This window comes from Amblyomma americanum, chromosome 4 (assembly GCF_052857255.1).
Source record: "Amblyomma americanum isolate KBUSLIRL-KWMA chromosome 4, ASM5285725v1, whole genome shotgun sequence".
NCBI lineage: Eukaryota > Metazoa > Arthropoda > Arachnida > Ixodida > Ixodidae > Amblyomma > Amblyomma americanum.
In genome coordinates, this window is record NC_135500.1 from 153,775,718 (window position 1) to 153,794,582 (window position 18,865).

The following is an 18,865-nucleotide window of genomic DNA, read 5'->3' on the forward strand; positions in this document are numbered from 1 at the left end:
CAAATGTAGCATTTCTTCCGCCATAAATTCTATCAAACGTGAAAACGGAAGAGGCAGTAGCCAGGAGAGTCACGCTCGAGTAAGCACAGCTGCGTGAGAGGAGATGAGACTTAGGCGAGGGTGGGGCTTCTGCTGCTCCGATTCTGACTTCGCTGAGGGGCGTCCTCTTTTTTTCGTCTTCTATTTCTTTTGCGTATAGTTAGAGGTGTTTTAGTGACGTCCGGCTAAACCTGACCAGCCGACCTTCCGAGGCCGACAACATCTGGCAGCTAGCAGCAAAAGGAAAAGGGACCCAAGGTGTCTATGCCGGTAATAGGAGGTCGGGGACAAGGGAAGTCGTAGTAGTCCCGAAAAGAGACAACTTTAATTTCGACCGGTTTCGGCTAAGCTGCCGAAGCGATCGGCGCTCTAGGCGCGCGAAAGCACGGCGCAGATAACAAAGAAATGGAAATAAAAACAGGTAGTGGGAAAACGATTGCTCGGCGTTCGCCTTATGTCGAAAAGAAAACAAGAGAGAGAAAATTTGTCAGTGGCTCCACCTATCGACGCTCCGTGGAGACTGTTTACGGGTTTGCATCAAGCTGCGAGGGAGAAACGCGCTCGCAGGTGTGAGGAGAGGAAGAGGAGAGGCGCGTAAACAGAGAGGCGTGCGAGACGCGACCGACGGGACTTCGCCGAAAGCCGCAGTCGTCGGTCCCTCCGCATCTGTTCGTTCATTCCGGAAGGTGGCGCGCGTCCAGCGCCGTGAGCGTCTGCCGGCTGCCGCCGCGGGCTGCTCGTTGTCGAATGCCTCCTGGTGCTCTCAGCCTCGCTGACTGACTTCCCTCCTCGCTGGACCGATTCCTGATGCGGAACGACGAAGCCCGGAGGGGGAGCAGCGCGCGCGCACGAGCAATCATCGTCTGCTGCCCCTGCAGGGCGCCAGACAACGGGATACTGCTTCGGCGGCCCCTCGCCCCCTGACATCAGTGGACCGTCGGGCACCGGCGCTGGCTTATCTGCACGAGCCGAGCAGCACCGGCAGTCCGTTAGCCATGCACCACTGCTGCCTGCGCTCTCGACTCGTGCTGTCGTCGTCGAAGTTGCTTTGGGCAATCGGTGCCTGCGAACTGACCGGCCATGCACGGAGTCGGAAACTCTTCCTTTAGTTGACATCAACCTCTCCTTGTGCACTGTCAGCGTCGGCCGGCTTCATTTAATTATCACATTCTGTCTGACTGAGTGATTGACTGAACTGCGCGTGTTATTATTTCGGATCGACTGCTTTCCCCGAAATGTCAAGAGTAAAGAAACTGGAGATGTCAGCGACTGCTTCGGTGCTCCTTCTCATCGCCGTTACCGTCACGTCAGTGGTGAGTTTACCATAGCTTTATTTGTGTAGAATCCGATGCTGGTTTTCGACATTGTTTTCGGGAATCTCGGAAGCGCGGTTGTAGACTGTTGAGCTAATTTGTTAGGACGCACAACTGTTCACTGTTCCGTCTACCTGGGTGCATGTTATAACCGTTTTGATGCGCGTGCCGTTTTATGTTTGTCTTCGTCACGCAACGAAGTAAGGATTCTGATGAGTTGTTTGAAACAAAGTGCATCAACGGCGTGAGTTTTGTACAAGGCGAATTCTTGAACAACTATCGTCAAACCTTCTCCCGATCCCAGTTCCTCTGTACGCGGGCAGACGATAGGCGTGTTTAAAGCATGGCACCCGCTCTAGTCTATACTTGCCTGAGAAACATTGATCATTATAAACCGCGAGACGAAAGCCTCATTCCATCCTAGCCGCCAACTGCTCAGTATGCATCCATACGCTGTCTACTAATAATGTACTGAGATCACTGGTTCTTTGTGATCATTTCGCATAAACGCGACTGTTCCATCTTCTCGTTAAAAACTCATAAGTTGATCCGCCGGAGTGACCGCCCTTTTGGCTCGAAGCTCTAAGGCGTGTGCGGCGACAGCACCGACATAGTGCTCGATTCTACTGCAGTTTCGGCCCGTAAACCAACACAGCATTTACCCTGTTTAGTTCTCGTCTCCTGGTAGGTTTTGATTTTATGCAAGGGTTTTGGGGTGCATGGTCCTCAGAACACAGGCTGTTTTTCGGCAAACAACGAGGCTCAGCAGAAACTAGTACAACTGGACGGCAATAATAAATATTACGCCCTGTATATCTATGCAAAAGAACGGACAGAAAGATCTGGACGCAACCTTGACCACCTTGACAACAGTTTGTTTTTTCCTTTATAACAAAATCTGAAGATTATTACGGAATATTCTGTGCCTTTTATTATTCTGCCTCTAAAAAAAAGCTGCCTTGCAACGTGGAACTTGTCGAGTAAAACACAGCGCAAGGCACCAGGGCAAAAGCGAAGACGAGACTCGCAGGGCTCCGTGCTTTCGTCGCGTCTTCGTGCTTGACCCGGTGCTTTGCGCTGTGTTCGTAGTCAACACAGTGCATCAACTAGCTGGATCTTCCATTTTGTTAAGGAAATGCTTATTTTATGTTAGTTTCGTCACTTTCTCTTCTTGAGGCGCAAGTGTTATCACAAGAGACAGTGTGTAGCAGTTTTTCTCGATGGTGGTGTTGTTTAAAAACTTTTATTACCAACGCCTCTAGACTGGGGCTGTTTTCCCCTCGAATTTCTTACTTCAGTGTGGTGAGTACGACTCAAAATTGAAAATGCTTGCCCAAATTCGGGTGATTCAGAGTTGGCGCAGTAGTCAGTGCCGTTTGAGGTAATCCCGCCTTCGTACATCGCCACAGGGCATCTCGTTTAGCGTGACGACGCAATACATTTAGAGTGACGACGCAATACAGTGCTATTTGGTCCTCGTTACTCGAGCATTCTATTATGATCGCAGGTACTCTGATTGTCTTGATTAATGCTGTGAAGGGCCGCATACGGGAGGCCCCGGCATTGCTGAAAAGAACTAACCAGGCGACCAGTGCCCAAGACATTTTCCCTGCCTTCAAATTTATTGGCCCAGACATGTCGGCGAAGACGGCGGCGGGCGATGCAGAAGACAGATGTGCAAAGACCGCCAGACGGCTAAAGAGGAGAGGCTGCGCGCGGTGCCCTACGCAGCCGCAGTCTTCTCTGCGGTTTGCGCCGTGCTGCCCCCCCCCCCCCCCACCGGCGCGCGAAGACGGGTTCGTTTGTGCTTTTGTGTGTGCAGGCCGACAGGCGACCTTACTAGCAGCGGACACGACGGGCTGCGTAATGGCTCGAGGTGGCGGAGGAGGTCGGCGGCTGGCACCGGACGGACTGACTGCAGAGAAGCGTCGCCCTCCGAGGGACACCTGATCCCCTTCGACCCATCCCCAACGGCGCCATCGGCCTTCCCGTCGTAACAGCCGCGGATTCCTAGAAGTTTGGCGGGTGCCTTTGATCGGCTGTGTGAGCAGCGACGACGAAAAACCGTTGGGCGAGGATGACCCAGAGAGAGAGAGAGAGAAAGGGAATCTCCGGAGAGACGCGGCGGGGCCAACGAGACAAAGGAAAGGAGTCGAGCAGAGACGGGCGAGGCGAACGGACGCAAGATGTCGCGCTGGTCTATAGTCAGCGAAGCCGGACTTCAGCGTCCGTAGCAAACTGACCGCCAGCCGAAACGCCCAAGAGTCCTGTGGCCTCGACCCGTCACAGCACCGCCAGCCGAGAGACGCCGGGAAGAGAGGCAGAGCCCGGGAGAGCCGAAGCAGCCGCGGCCCGCCGACGCGAGACGATTGGAGTGGAGCCCCGATCTGCCGGACCTACAACCAGAGGCTCCTGAAAGCCAGCGGTGAGCGGACCACCAGTTTCGCCTTCAGGCAGAGAAGAATAAATAATGTTTTGCCGGGTTACCGCCTTGTTGGCTCATTTCTCCTCGCTTCAGCAGGACCCGTAGATTATGTGACTGACCCCCGACAGGTGGGAACGTCACAAGTGGTGGCAGCGGTGGGATTTTGCTGAAGTTGTGGTGCGAGACCATTCACCCTCGTACCTGAGGAGAAAGGGGCCAACATGTCGCTACAGGAATCACCGAGTCTTCACGAAGGGGTAATAGGAGCAAATCAGATGCTGTTGGGAGCTGTGATTCCATCGTTCACGGGGGACGACAATGGTCCCAAATTAAGAGATTTTCTCCAAATTTTAGAGCAGGTTGGTAATCTGGGCGGATGGCAGGAGAAACAGTTAATCGGGATGGCGCGGTGTAAGATGGTCGGGGCGGCTCTAGACTTTGCGTGGTTGGATGAGGAGGTGGCCGGCGTAACTTCGTATAGATCGTTTAAAGCGCTCGCGCTGAAACGATTTGATACTGAGCCGGCGTACAGGAAGTTTGAGAAGTTTCTGAGCGCAAGGCAGAACGCTGGTGAAAATGTGCGCTCGTTCGCGAGCCGACTGCGTAAGCTCGGGGTGGAGGCCTTCGGGGACGTTGATGGCGATGAGGCGTCGAAAAGTGAAGTGAGACGCGAAATCCTTAAGGAACAGCTGACCTCTATTTTTCTGAATGGGCTCCGCGATCCGATGAGGAGATTTGCTCTGTCACATGATCCCAAGACATTCGAAGAGGCAGTGGAGGTAGCGTCTAGAGGAGAGCTGTTAGAGGAAGTGACCCGCACGAACACCGCTATTGTCCGGCGTGTAGAAAGCGGGAAAGAGATGAGTGAGCTTAGTGAACGTCTAGATCGGCTGGAGAAGCTGCTCGTAAAGAGCATTCGGATACGTGAAGAGCGTCCATCCAGGCAGACGGGAAAATTCAATCGGCGCGTCGAATCAGGCGCGTGCTTCTCGTGCGGCAGGTCCGGGCATACCTCACGTTGTTGTCGTATGCGTCAGGTATCGCGCGGGCGCATTCCAGATCACACGGCCTGTTACGAGCGGCGTACTGAAGAAGGCAAGGGCAGCCGTGAGGCTGTTGAGGAAAGAAATAGATCCTCTACTGACGGCCATCATGAGCGAGGGCGTTCAGAAGCGGTAGTGAGCCTATGCGCGGGCAAAGCAGAACGGCTGAGCGAGGCAAGGGAGAGCAATCGCCATGCAGATGCGCTTAGCAGCGCGGCGGACGCCAGAGTAATCGATGTTCCCCCTGCGAGTGAGCGAACCCGCCTGTACAAGGGGCAAAGGAAAGATCCGTCTGTCCTAAAATTGATAAACGTGTGCAACAGCTCAGAAGGGAAAGAGTCGGGTTTTTATCATTTGGACTCTTGTGGTGTACTCCGTTACAGAGACAAAGCGCACGGGGCCGCAGACAGAGCGGTTGTCCCTTTGCAAATGAGAAGGGAAGTTGTGAGGTTATGCCATGATATGGAAGGCGGAGGACATTTAGGCTTTCGAAAGACCCGTCGGGCAGTTAGCGAAGGCTATTTCTGGCATGGACTGAGACAGGATGTGGCAGAACACTGTAGAAACTGCCACTGGAGAAAGACACCGAGGGTTAAAGAATTGCATGGGCCACCTCCTGATTTTACGTAACATTTTCGTGGGCAGCATGACGTAAGGGGAGTCTGTGAATTGCTGCGATCATTGAACAATGAGAATGACTGACTGGCTACACATTCTCGTCTTAGTAGCAAAATTTTGTCTCTGAGCTGTCATGCGTGAATGACTGGTGATTTACAATAAGAGCGGACCTGGATTTGTTGTTTTGTTTGGTCATATTAATTTGATCTGCCTGATGGAGTTACTGGCCCGTTCATAACGTGGTGCTATGAAAGATGGTGTTGAGAACTCTGTTACGAACAGTGTGCTGTGAGAGCGACGTGAATGTAAAATTTTCCTAGAAAATTTCTTTGTAAGAAGAGGGGGTTGTGAAGGGCCGCATACGGGAGGCCCCGGCATTGCTGAAAAGAACTAACCAGGCGACCAGTGCCCAAGACATTTTCCCTGCCTTCAAATTTATTGGCCCAGACATGTCGGCGAAGACGGCGGCGGGCGATGCAGAAGACAGATGTGCAAAGACCGCCAGACGGCTAAAGAGGAGAGGCTGCGCGCGGTGCCCTACGCAGCCGCAGTCTTCTCTGCGGTTTGCGCCGTGCTGCCCCCCCCCCCCCCCCCCCCCCCACCGGCGCGCGAAGACGGGTTCGTTTGTGCTTTTGTGTGTGCAGGCCGACAGGCGACCTTACTAGCAGCGGACACGACGGGCTGCGTAATGGCTCGAGGTGGCGGAGGAGGTCGGCGGCTGGCACCGGACGGACTGACTGCAGAGAAGCGTCGCCCTCCGAGGGACACCTGATCCCCTTCGACCCATCCCCAACGGCGCCATCGGCCTTCCCGTCGTAACAGCCGCGGATTCCTAGAAGTTTGGCGGGTGCCTTTGATCGGCTGTGTGAGCAGCGACGACGAAAAACCGTTGGGCGAGGATGACCCAGAGAGAGAGAGAGAGAAAGGGAATCTCCGGAGAGACGCGGCGGGGCCAACGAGACAAAGGAAAGGAGTCGAGCAGAGACGGGCGAGGCGAACGGACGCAAGATGTCGCGCTGGTCTATAGTCAGCGAAGCCGGACTTCAGCGTCCGTAGCAAACTGACCGCCAGCCGAAACGCCCAAGAGTCCTGTGGCCTCGACCCGTCACAGCACCGCCAGCCGAGAGACGCCGGGAAGAGAGGCAGAGCCCGGGAGAGCCGAAGCAGCCGCGGCCCGCCGACGCGAGACGATTGGAGTGGAGCCCCGATCTGCCGGACCTACAACCAGAGGCTCCTGAAAGCCAGCGGTGAGCGGACCACCAGTTTCGCCTTCAGGCAGAGAAGAATAAATAATGTTTTGCCGGGTTACCGCCTTGTTGGCTCATTTCTCCTCGCTTCAGCAGGACCCGTAGATTATGTGACTGACCCCCGACAGGTGGGAACGTCACAATGCAATCCTTGGACTTGTGTCATAGCGTCTAGTCGTTTAACATAGTCGAGCAGTATTAAAATTAACGGCTCTGGAGCAAGAAAGTATGCTTGTGTCTAACTGACCAAAATTCTGCTCTCTCCATATAATCCATTCAAAACGTGTAGTCCCGTGTAAGAACTCACACCTGAGTGAGCTGCCTGTTTGCTAATCCCAGCCTAAATCCGCGCGATGCAAACTTAACGTCTAATTTGCATTGATGAAGGCCAAAAACGAGTCCATGCTTTTTTCTATCCTTCTCTAACCGCCAGGTTTACAAATCATGCGCTGAGAATATAACGGCATTTTCTCTTAATAATCAACAATTGTGGCAATCCGCGAATAGCTATACTTTGTGACCGATATTCTTGAGGGTGTTGAAATAAAAGGAACATCTTTGCAAACATTATTTGTAATTGTATGCAGCTCCCTTGGGCGCCTCTTCCAGCTCCAGCTTAAGGCACTGCTGTGATGCTTCAGGCATTAAACATTAGCTACAGCAGAGAAAAAAAAAAAAAACCCGCCCTCCTGACTAAATACGCATATCACTTGTCTACACAGCATCCCTGCAATTTAGATGTTAATTGCCTGAGTTCTTAAAGAAACAAAAAAGGACAAACGGTTAATTTCGGAGCTTATAGTGCAGTCAAAAACCTGATTGTTGGTTTAGTAACTAAGGATTTGAGTTTATTGTGAGCTGGGTGACAATGTGTCCAACTAAAATCGCGTTGTATATATAGTGACTGCCCTGGCGCTTTCTGGCCACTTTCTTTTCTCCTCCTACTTTCATATTATTTAGCTTCTTTCTCAGTGTTGCCTGCAGTTCATCAGCTATAGTCGGATAGAACTCAAGAACGCAGCGGCACATGCCCCTGAAAGACGTCGCTCCAGCCAATGGCGTCGACCGGTTCTCATGATGCCGTGATTAATCCCGTTCGGCCATTCCGAGTCCCAGGGAGGCCCACATGACTCCTTGATGCAAACATGATGTGGATCCAACTTCGCTTCATTTCTCTTTGGCATTCGCGCTCTGCTCATCGGTCAAGTCTCCGCCTCTCGGTCAACACGAAGAGGCCTCATTAGCATACGGGGCCTACGAGAGTATGCTTTTACCGCGTGACGCTCCTCTCGACTCCGCAGCAGTTGTGCTTCCTCCGGGAAGCACAACTCAGTTGACCTCATCTTCCCGCTCACCCCGAGACAAGCGGGGCGTTAAACTCTCGATCGATCAACAGCGCTGTCAACGCGCTCTCGAAACGTCTATTCTCCCCTCCACTCTCTCTCTCTCCCTTTCAGCTCCCCACATACGGAGCGAGTCCGCAGAAAAAATTGGCCCCGAGTCCGCCTCACTTTGCTCTCGAGGAATGCTTGCCCTCTCGCTGGCTCCTCGCGTATCATCCCGGTCAACAAACGCACTCCTACTCTCAGACAAGAAGACAACAAGGTGAAACGGTAGCGAATAAGCCAGTATATGGCCACCCATAGCCAGTATATGGTATATAACAGCTGTGTCGTACTTACTTATGGGGCAGAAACGTGGAGGCTGACAAAAATAATCAACTGGAGTTAAGGACAGCGCAGTGATCTATGTAAAGAAAAATGATAGGTGTAACGTCAAGAGACCGGAAGCGGGCAGAGTGGGTGGGGGAACAAACTCGTGTTAATGACATCCTAGTCGAAATCAAGAGGAAGAAATGGGCTTGGGTAGGGTACGTAATGCGAAGGCAAGATAACCGCTGGTCCTTGAGGGTAACGGAGTGGATTCCAAGAGAAAGTAAGCGTAGCAGGGGACGGCAGAAGGTTAGGTGGGCGGATGAGATTAAGAAGTTTGCGGGGATACGGTGGGCGCAGCTGACAAAGGACAGGGTTAATTGGAGAGACATGGGAGAGGCCTTTGTCCTGCCTTGGGCGTAGTCAGGCTGATGACGATGGTGATGATGTCCATTCACATCGCGGAGGTTGTAACCCCGGCCGGATGCAAAATGGATGCTCGTTTTCGCACTTTCCCCTCTTATCCTTATCAGCTCGCTTTGCACAGCCTTTGGCGCTCAAGCACCTTTCCTGGAGTCCCAAGTGAAGTTTGCTGACCCTCAGGCGAAGAGGCTAGAAACAAAGTGGCGAGAAAACATCCGCGCAGCCGCCCTGTGGCTTCTGTCCCGCCGTGGGCGTCTTTGAGATTAGATAGCGCCTGCAGCTCTGCAAACGGGCTCCTTCTCATTCAGGTTCGTGTGAAGTGGCAGCTGTGACGCACCGTCTCGGTTTGCTGTGTCGTTTGCCTGCGCCGTGTTTGAAGAACAACAAATGATTTCCTCTTGAACCGCCTCTGAGACTGGTGTTCCGATTTGCACGTTTCCTCTCAGAGTTTTCCATCAGAATACTTACAGGCTAAACTTATAGCTGTAGCGTTAATAAGGGTGCGAGGTTCCACGTTTCTTCAATTGTTTATTGTTTATTGTATATTGTTTATTGTAATACCCACAGCGCCACAAGTGGCATTACAGTGGGGGGGGAATAACACATCATACAAACGAAAAGAAAGGTAACAAAGTGCAGCACATACAATGCAACCATGATGCAACAGTAATACAGCCTAAAAACAGCATTCACAGAGATGAAGAGAATAAATCACCTGACGTAATTAATACCACCTCTTCAGAGAGCCGGTTCCAATCTCTTATAGACCTAGGGAAAAAAGCATATTTGTACATCTCTGATTTACAGTTAATTTCCTTAACTTTTAATCGATGGTCACGACGTAGCGAAATATAGTTTGGTGAATGGATGTACAGGTCACGGTTTATGCCAGTATTGGAATAGTAAATACTATGAAAAAATTTTAACCTCAAACAATATCTACGTTTTTCAAGCGTCTTCCATCCCAGCGAGTTTTTTGCACGTGAAACGCTAAAGCTCCTGGTATAGTTGTTAAACACATATCGGATACCCAAGTTTTGTACCCTCTCAAGTTTTTCTATATCCGTTTTACGCCAAGGGTCCCATACTGCGCAGGCATATTCGAGAACCGAGCGAACGTTTGTCATAAAAAGTAACTCTTTTGTTTCTAAAGAGAATTGCTTGGTGTTACGCCTTAAAAAACCAAGAACGCGACACGCCTTTCCTGTTACATAGTCGACATGTCGTCTCCAGCTTAGGTTGGAAGTTATGAATACGCCGAGATATTTGTATTCTGATACTGAGGAAAGTTGTGTCCCATTAATTGTATAAGAGAATTCAATCAAATGCTCGCATGAGCTCGTTGTCTCTATGTATTAAATAACAGGTTATCTTAATTGTTCGAATTTCGCAAACACTTTACTAACCTGCATTTTGTTTACTTGATTGTGTGATTGAAAGCAAAAGTAGGCCGTACTTATTCAGTACATGTCACTGCATGTGCTCTCTACTTACTAACGAATTCGTCATTGTAATATGTCTTCGTATAAAAGGGAACCATCGTTTGCCTACCGGTCACTCGAATTCGCTATATTTGTTGAGACGGCGCGAAGTTCGGACAAAATCCCTGGGCAATGTCTGTAATAAAATAAATCAAAGGCCTATCGATTTTGAAAGCTGCTTCTGTGTGCCGCTCCCTCATGTTTTTCCTTCTTTCGCTTCCCTTCTGCATTGCTTACGTTCATGAACTTGCTACACCCAAACAAAAATATGGTTTTGATTGTGCCGTTCGTCATACGATACACTTGAGCAGACAAGACACCGCGTGTCATAAAATATGAAACATTAACTAGGCAGCACATTCCCATTTAGTTGCTTTTTGTTTATATTAAATCAATTTCACATTAGGCAGCATCGATCTTTGTTTTCAATGTACCGTGGCGGCTAAGCTATGTTTAACACGCTGGACGAAGGCCAATAGGCTCTAACACTAACTAGAGCGGAAACCACCAAAGCAGAAGCCACGACACTGAGGGTAAATTGAAGTTTGGCTGTATCGATACATAGACTCTAAGGCATTCTAACGACAAAGAGACCACTCTCGTCGAAAAGGGAGCCTTTATAACTTATAGGCTAGAAAAGACCAAAAACCAAATACAGGGGTCGCCATCACCGCCCGATTGCGCGAGTGAACTGCTTGCGTCGATCATAAATTTTTGGACCGGATCTCAGAGGCTATGCTGCACCATCATTCACTTCAAAACGGCCGCAACCAGCTCTTCTCGGTGCAGAAGTGACTAGTCTGAATAAAGCGGCTGGAAAATTTTTAAAATAAAATTTTCTGAGGCACAAATGCACTATTTGCTGCCGGACAAGCATCCGCATGCCCAGGAAGAGGCGGGGAATCAATCTTCACTCAAAACAATAATTCCATACAGTTGTCCTCAGTGCTGCTTTAACATGGCCCCGGTACACGCCCTAGCTGGTGAGAGCAGGTATGGGCGTTTCAGCGCTTCCCCTGCGGCAACATATCTAAAATATACCGCATGCGGTATTTTTAGGGTCTTCAAGCTAAGCAAAGCTATATAATACGTTATTCGAAGCACAGCACTTAGGCACACCTATTCTGCCTAACTGCTCTACATGCGTGACGCGGATCCCCATGCGGATTGCGGAGGGGCAGTGTGCGGCAGGCGCCGCGCTTGTCCAAAGTGCCCCGGCTAGGTAGTTCAGAAAATTAAATGCTGTCTACTGGGGTGATGATATAGCGTTGTCGATCCTGTTTATGCGTGCCTGATCTCCCACATACACCATTTACCCTTAAATGCGAGATGCTACGAAGAAATACCTTTAGCTTTCTCAATCCAAGAATTCTAGACAAAAGCATTTCTGAGCGGGGGAAACTTTTCATGAACGCAATTTTTTCACATAATGTATGATTTCACTATAACAATCAATATATCCGCACATCACCCGACGGCAGCCTTGTGTGTGTGTTTTTTTTTTCTATTCGCGTTTTTGCTATCGTCTTCGTATGGCAGTCTTAACTCTTTGATGCGATCGATAGAAGCACGTAAAAATAAAGATTTTGCACATATCAGAAGAATCGACCGTTACCTTCAATATTTCCGTAACAGGGTCTCACAATTTTCAAAATTTCTCTCCGAGAATGTTGGACATGTCGATTCCTTTGGTGTGGAACGCCACTATCGAGCATTCTACACAAGTCCGTGCATTGCGTCTTCCTAAATGTCCTCGCTAAAACGGAAGCGTCCTCCTTGTAACGAGGGCACCTTGGAAACTCGCGCAAGCCGGTTCGCATCCCTTTTGTTCTCACGGAAGCAGAGATAGGGGACGGTGTCTTTCGCACGTGAGCTCTCCTTGGAATGCGCACTGTGTCTTCCTGCCTCGAGTGCTTTCCTTTTCCTGCGTCTCATTTTTATCGGACGCTGTACCGGCCCTTCACGGCAACTGTCCTTGGGCGGCTGCCAGGCTAAAGAAAGTGTTACTGCCGCCGTATAGGCAAAGTGCAGAACAACATCGCCCAGCCATATCTCCGACCTCCTACCGCGTCACATGGAGCTCTGCAGTGCCTGTGCACTGATCTACATTGCACTTGGTGCACTATCGGATGCTCGACCGGCGAATAAACAGCCGCTTCTGAGCCGTCAACAGCGACGTTCGCTTTATCGTTTCACTATATTCCAGTGTCAGGCAGGCCGGTCGTTAAAGCGGGTCGCGAAAGCGTCGGGTCAGGCTCGTGCGTAACCCTTTTACTACCACGAGGCTTACGTCGTCATGTTCTCGCACGTGCAATAACACCGATATTTCATCGTGTCGCGCACGCAGCTATGAAGCATTCCAGGCTATGAAGCACCTGACAGTGTGCACCCAAATTGCAGTGGAGAAGCGCTGCTGTAAACGCAAGGAGATGTAGAGAAAAGTTGGTTTCAGGCGTCAAACACTCCGTCTTCAGTGAATGCAGCCAAGCATTACTGGGAACGTTAGTAGAGCATGAGCCTCGGAAGACCCTTTAGCTATTGTAATATTTTGGTGCCAAAGCACTAATCCGGGGGTTCTGACCCGAACAAAATTGTCTAACGTTTGTCTATCTGTCCGAGGCCAACCTGGATCACGCATATTCCACATGTGGCATCACCTGCCATCCCAGGGCAGTGGCTTAGGAAGAGCAAGCTGGATGGCAGAAATTGTACCGATGTCAGCACTTGCCATCCCAGGGCAGTGATGCATCTCTTAACCGCTGCACCACTGCTTCAGGAGTGTTATGAGGACTCCCATTGATCTATGAATGTAAATTAGAGAACGGCCAATTCTGCATACATGGATACACCGTGCTTTCGCACTGTATACGAATATTGTAAACATTCTTTCTCATTTTCGCTTCAACAGCGGCGGGCGCGGACTAATTGGAAAGAGGACGCACGAGACAGCGAACTGAACTGTGGATCTTGAAAACGATCTACATAAAAATATTGGTACACAAATTAATAGAATTTTTTAGTACTAAGTATTGCAAGATTAAATTTACCCTGGGCTCCTTCCCGGCCGCGGCGGTCGAATTTCGATGGAGGTGAAATTCTAGAGGCCCGTGTACTGTGCGATGTCAGTGCACGTTAGAGAACCCCAGGTGGTCGAAATTTCCGGAGCCCTTCACTACGTCGTCCCTTATAGCCCGAGTCGCTTGGGGACGTTAAACCTCCATAAACTATAAACCATAAATTTAAACTGATTGTCCGTTCCCTTGAACCACCAGCCGTATACAATTACACGCGCATGCATAGACGAAAGGAAGGCTGGCATATACGCCGATACGTTTATAGCAAACAGTAAAACGTATAAACCAGTGATGATGCACAGTGCTCGCGGAACTTACGACCGTAGATGAAAGAAAGCCACTTGGTTGCTCAGAAACTTTGCTGCGCGTCGTATTATTCCGAGAAAAGTTGTCATTCAAATACGAAGGCGCATAAGTTATGAATACTATGAATAATGCGGCGCGTCAAATTCTTTTATAACACTCATCATTCTGTCTTCCGTTGAATTAGAAGGGCTTTTACTAATTGCTTTCTACAAGGCTGTTGCTACCATCCGCTCTAAAGGAGCGAGTGATCAAGAGGCTGTCGTATCCGTATACTATAGAACGCCGACATTTGATTGGCCCGGCGCTGTCAGCGTTTCAAATGCAGCGCCAGCTTTGCCGCTGTATTTCCTTCATAGCAAGCCAGGAATGCAGCGATTAAATGAGAATCTCTTGAGCTAAGAAAACAGCCCCTTTAACAAAAGGTGATTCAGGGCACCTTAAAAGAACGATCGCGACGCACAACTAAAATACTGCAAGAAAGTGAGTTGTCCGCTTCTGATTCCTTCTCTGCGTTTTTGTTTTATTTTTTTTCAGTGGGTTTCTAACAGTCTCCCATTTTTTGAGGGTGGCTAAGCACTGTGAACCTTCAATTATAATAAATGTTTATTTTTCTATGGAATAAGCAAGCGCATTTTGTTCATTCGGCATTTTTTTCTTTAATTCGCGCTATTTTTAAAGACAGAAATAACCGTAGAGAAAAATCGATACTGGTAGCACAAGATTTCATTGTACAACCGCAAGCACCACTGCGCTTGAGTAACACGCGCATATAAACGCAGCGCAACCTAAAGAGCCCTAAACTAACGGTCCAACAGTAATGGTTCTCCTCGTGCCAAAAATTCCTCGTGTCAAAGTTGACGCGGGCGGTGGCCAATGGTCACTAAACGATAACCTTTACTCAGACGAATGCTGTACATTTCTTAGGTGCACATCTGCTTCCTTCGTTCAACTGGCCAAGTGTGTCACCCAGCTTGCTTGTTCCAGGATACTAACATTTTCGAATTCTGTATGGGTCTTGATTTTCTACAATAAGCCACTCTCTACGATGTGGTAGCCTTCTGCTGCCATCGTTTTTTTTTAAGGGAGAGGCGGGGGGTGTAGAGGTAAATAGCTCTTTTTCAAATCCGAATACAATGCGAATCGACTAACGACAGAACCGAACCAAATGCGATTCCAATATTTTTATTAATTTTTGCTACTTGTGTAAAAACTCGCCCAAAGTGAATAATCGGGGTAAACAACGAAACGCTAGCAGTGGCGCTCTGGTAAGGCGTTAAAACTTAGAAAGATATAGCCAAAGCTGTCAAAAGGCACAGCACCGATTTCCGCTAGGGGCACGCAACATGAAGTCAATATATTAGCTCAGTGACCGTTATGCCATATATTACGTAGAATGAATTTTTTCGGCGCGAAATACACAGGACAAAGAACGGAGATACACGTCATATAGTACCTTTTGCTACTGATGACGACTGCGAATAATCTAACGCCACATCGTAGTCTATGAGAGCGGCGAGAGTCATGCATTAGCCATGGCCTCCAAGACCAGGAGTCACTGAAAGGTTTGCTGAACATGAGCACTGCCGCGTCTCTCAATCAATGAGGCGATGTTTTAGCATTATCCAGGCCGTGACTCGAATGGACTGCATTACGGCATTCAATCCACCGTCCCACGCTGACTGATCTGGGCAGCATGCTGTGCGGCTTCGGAGCGGGTCGCAGAAACTCCAGTGTGCCTTATTCGACTTCATGCCAACTTTTTCAAATGTATCCGAAGACTTGAGAACATATTCAATTCGTTTGCAATAATTCTTCGAATAGTCGAACATTAGATTAGCCTTTCGAAAGTTTCAAATATTCGCACGCAATACTCGAGGCGTGTCCGAATGGCCATCATCATGTGTTACCGTTGCAGGACGGGATGATCTCGTGTCACCAGTCAATACAGGCTTCACTGGATCCTATAGTTCGCACTCTGACCTCGTGCAGTCGTTTGACGACGTGTGATCGGACTCTGCTCTTCTTTTAAAACTAGCCGATATTTGATTATTCGGAGGCTAGCCCCCTTCATGGAGAGATGATGTAAGAGTTCCTCTTTGCTTTCGGAGGCCAAGGCACCATTCCTCCATGACGATAGCTCCTTGTTTTCTGAATCTTTTCCGCCGCTGATAAGACCCACAAACAAGACCACAAGGCGCCTCAAAATACGTGATCTTCATGTTCTGCGCAAGGCGCACCTTTACCAAGCGGTCCACAAGATAAGAGGCATCGGCGCCATGCTGCGTGCTCTATGTAGGAGGCAGGTAAGCGCGAGCACGACAGCTCTCTCTCTCTCTCCCCTCCTTCCTATCGTCACTTCGCTGCTAGCTCTTCCGAAACCTGTTTACAATGTTCTGCAGAAGAGAAAATAAATACTGACCGGCTACGCTCGATTGTCTCGTTCGTTATCTGCCGCAGCACTCACGTTGGGACCGGCGGCTTATTTCTTTCGAGCTCGCTCTATAAGGGTTTCCAGGCAGCGTTATCTGATATGCGGCCTGGCTGCATATGGCACAGCGCGCTCGGGATGCTCTCACCGCTCGCTCCGTCTATCATTCTAATTGCGTGCAAGGTTATCGTTCGCCTAGTTTTTTATCACTTTATCTTTTTTTTCTTGGGGGGGAGGGGGGGCGGAGACTAGCCTTCGAGCCTTCAGGTAACGCTGTCTCCCCAGATAGCGTCCAGCCTCCTCTATGAGAAACCGCAGTGGCGCAGTTGGCGAGAGCTCTATCGAAGAGGGGCTTTGCGGGGACTCTTAACCTTTGGTTTACAAGCTTTACAAAGACTCGCTGGCGTCCTGCTTGTCTTTACGGCGACGCATGGTGGGGTTCGGGATTGTTTTGCGGTGATGTTCTCAGGCCCACGAGAAAGATAGGATGGTGCCCAGTTGGCAGCTGTTTGGCCTCGTCAACTTGAAGAGCTGACGTGACAGCGATGTGCATATATAGGGCACCGTCCCAATGATCAAGTCGCGTCCCGTGACCAGTAGTCACGGGCTGAGTAAAAAAAAAAAGAAAATTGAGGTTGAGGTTCTCTTCAGTACCACATATGCGAAGGGAGGACAGAATGTTAAGTCTTCGACTAGCAAGTATGCAAAATCGGGTGCATTGGGACATATAAAATAACAGCTCGAGAGAACATAACTTCCGCGCGGTTGAGACCGCTCTCGGCGCGGGTTGCTTTTGGGCAGCTTCGTCTAAGGTTCCTGGTCTGACTCAGAAATGTACGCCTTAAGGATTTCAATGCACTTGTTTCCAGCGGGCCCTTCTCAGGTCAGAGCTCCGGTAACACAGCAAAAATTTTTTTTTTTTTTTGCTCGAGAATTACGGTTTCACCCAGCGTCGGAGGAGATTCGGAGAGTCGTAAATTACGCCCCTGCCTTTCAGACGCACCTTTCCTGCTGTCTTCATATCTTTCTTGTGTGCACATCAGACATCAGGCGAGAGGAAAGCGCTCATCTGAATCGCCGATGCACCAACTCTGTCTTAAAGCAGGAGTGGTGCCCAGGACTGAACGGGCCTGTCCCCTCTGCGTGCGATATGTTGCATCGTTGGTGATGCGTCGTCGCTTCCTTGGAGGGGATTTCTTTGTGGCATGCGCATGCTTGCATCACTGGCATGAAACATTGCTAAAGTTGCATCGGGTGTGGCTCCTCACAGCGTCTTCCGTGTTTCGTTCCTCTGACTCACGCGCTGAGTGAAGTGCGTGCAGTGTATTAGCCACTCGTGAATTTATAAAACAGTCCCTACTTCTTTTCTTTGCCTCATTTGAAATTAAATGCGATGAGATTGCTGATGATGTTCCTGAACGCTCACATCATTTCCACCGTAGCATTGGTCTCTTTACTATATTCAGCAAAACTCAGTAATATTTACATTGTTCATAATAGCAAAGAAAAGAAAAAAATATTTGTAGGCGTCAATTTCAGGACATATTTCGTTTGTCCGCAAAAGCAGGGCATGCAGGCGATTTTTTCTTCGCTTTTCTGATGTTCAGCAGCATTCTTCTACATGTAGCGCCATTCCTGCGAAGTTGTGCGCTCCATTTTACAAACCATGTATCTGAGAAAACGATGGCATGAAACATCCGAACTGGAAGTCATGCGTTATGGAAAGAAAAAAATATCTTCGCACAAAGTTTATCTTAAAATTAAAAAAACCATCTTGTGATTCTCCCCTATTCAAATGAAAACCGCCCGATTGCCGATGATGTGCCGAAGTATTAAGGTACTCTTAATGCCCGCTTTAAGCAGTAGGTGCATCAGAGGCTTTCATGCTCGTTTTGAATATACAATGGGCCTACGCACCTGCAGCAGTTTTGGAGTGATGGCTTAGAGCGTACGACAGCCGTCTAGTCAGGAATCAGACTTATACACCTAACCTATGTAATTCCGCGTCGTTATGTTGCGGTCTGCTCCCGTCCTTCATTTTTTCTTCGGGGGTGAGAATTTTGGAAGGTCGCATTACATGTTATTTTTAAAGATGCTTTTAAAAAGCCACCAATGTACCGCAGGTGTCATACTAAGAGGGAACATGGCAACGCGTGGGCGCCACGCTTGCCAAGCGCTGCTGCTACCAGCGACCGGTGACATATGGCGAGAATCGGCGGCAGAGACGCATGCGCAGTAAGCGCGGCGGTCACGCGTTTCCGTGTTCCCTCTTAGTATGACATACGCTGCACATAGTCAAGGTATCTTTGTACGGGCGCTATTAACGCAGTACAGTTGTCCGCGCCATAGATATCAAGCAATACTTTTCGCGCGAAAGTCAAACGTTGCTGCCGAACTGTAACGGTGGGCGATTCAACCATGCATGTCACCTCTGGCCAGCAGCCCCAAAGAACGTCGCGCGGCGATTTTTATGTGAGCCTCTGTGTCTGTTGTAGCGCTGCATTCTTTCTGCATTATTCCTCTGTTCTCTTTGTTGAAGGGTAGACAGGAGGAAGGGGAGGGGTGGAGTTTTCGCGTTGCACCAAAATGCACATCCGGTAAGAGGGGCATGCATGTAAGGGCCTCATGTTCGCTCCAGCGTGCACCTCCCGCCGTTACAAGTGGCACACTGCCTCCTGTCGGCGCCAGCGGGAGCCTTCACAGCGTCGTGCTCCGTGAAGCGTGAAAGTGCAGTTCGCACCGATCCTCCTTGCCCCAGCTCGCGCGCACTCGCAAAACGCGGCTTTCAGCGCGCTTCCATAGAGAGAGACAGCATA

General features: G+C 49.5%; 1 protein-coding gene across 1 annotated transcript in view; it reads left to right on the forward strand.

Moving 5' to 3' along the window:
- Positions 1 to 665: 665 nt before the first annotated feature.
- The window catches only part of LOC144128536 (uncharacterized), a 48,298-nt gene continuing 30,098 nt past the window's right edge, over positions 666 to 18,865 (forward strand). Inside the window, exon 1 of the mRNA XM_077661988.1 lies at positions 666 to 1,352. Within this exon, the coding sequence (XP_077518114.1) occupies positions 1,275 to 1,352 (78 nt within the window). The 5' untranslated portion in view covers positions 666 to 1,274. The remainder of the gene's footprint in view (positions 1,353 to 18,865) is intronic.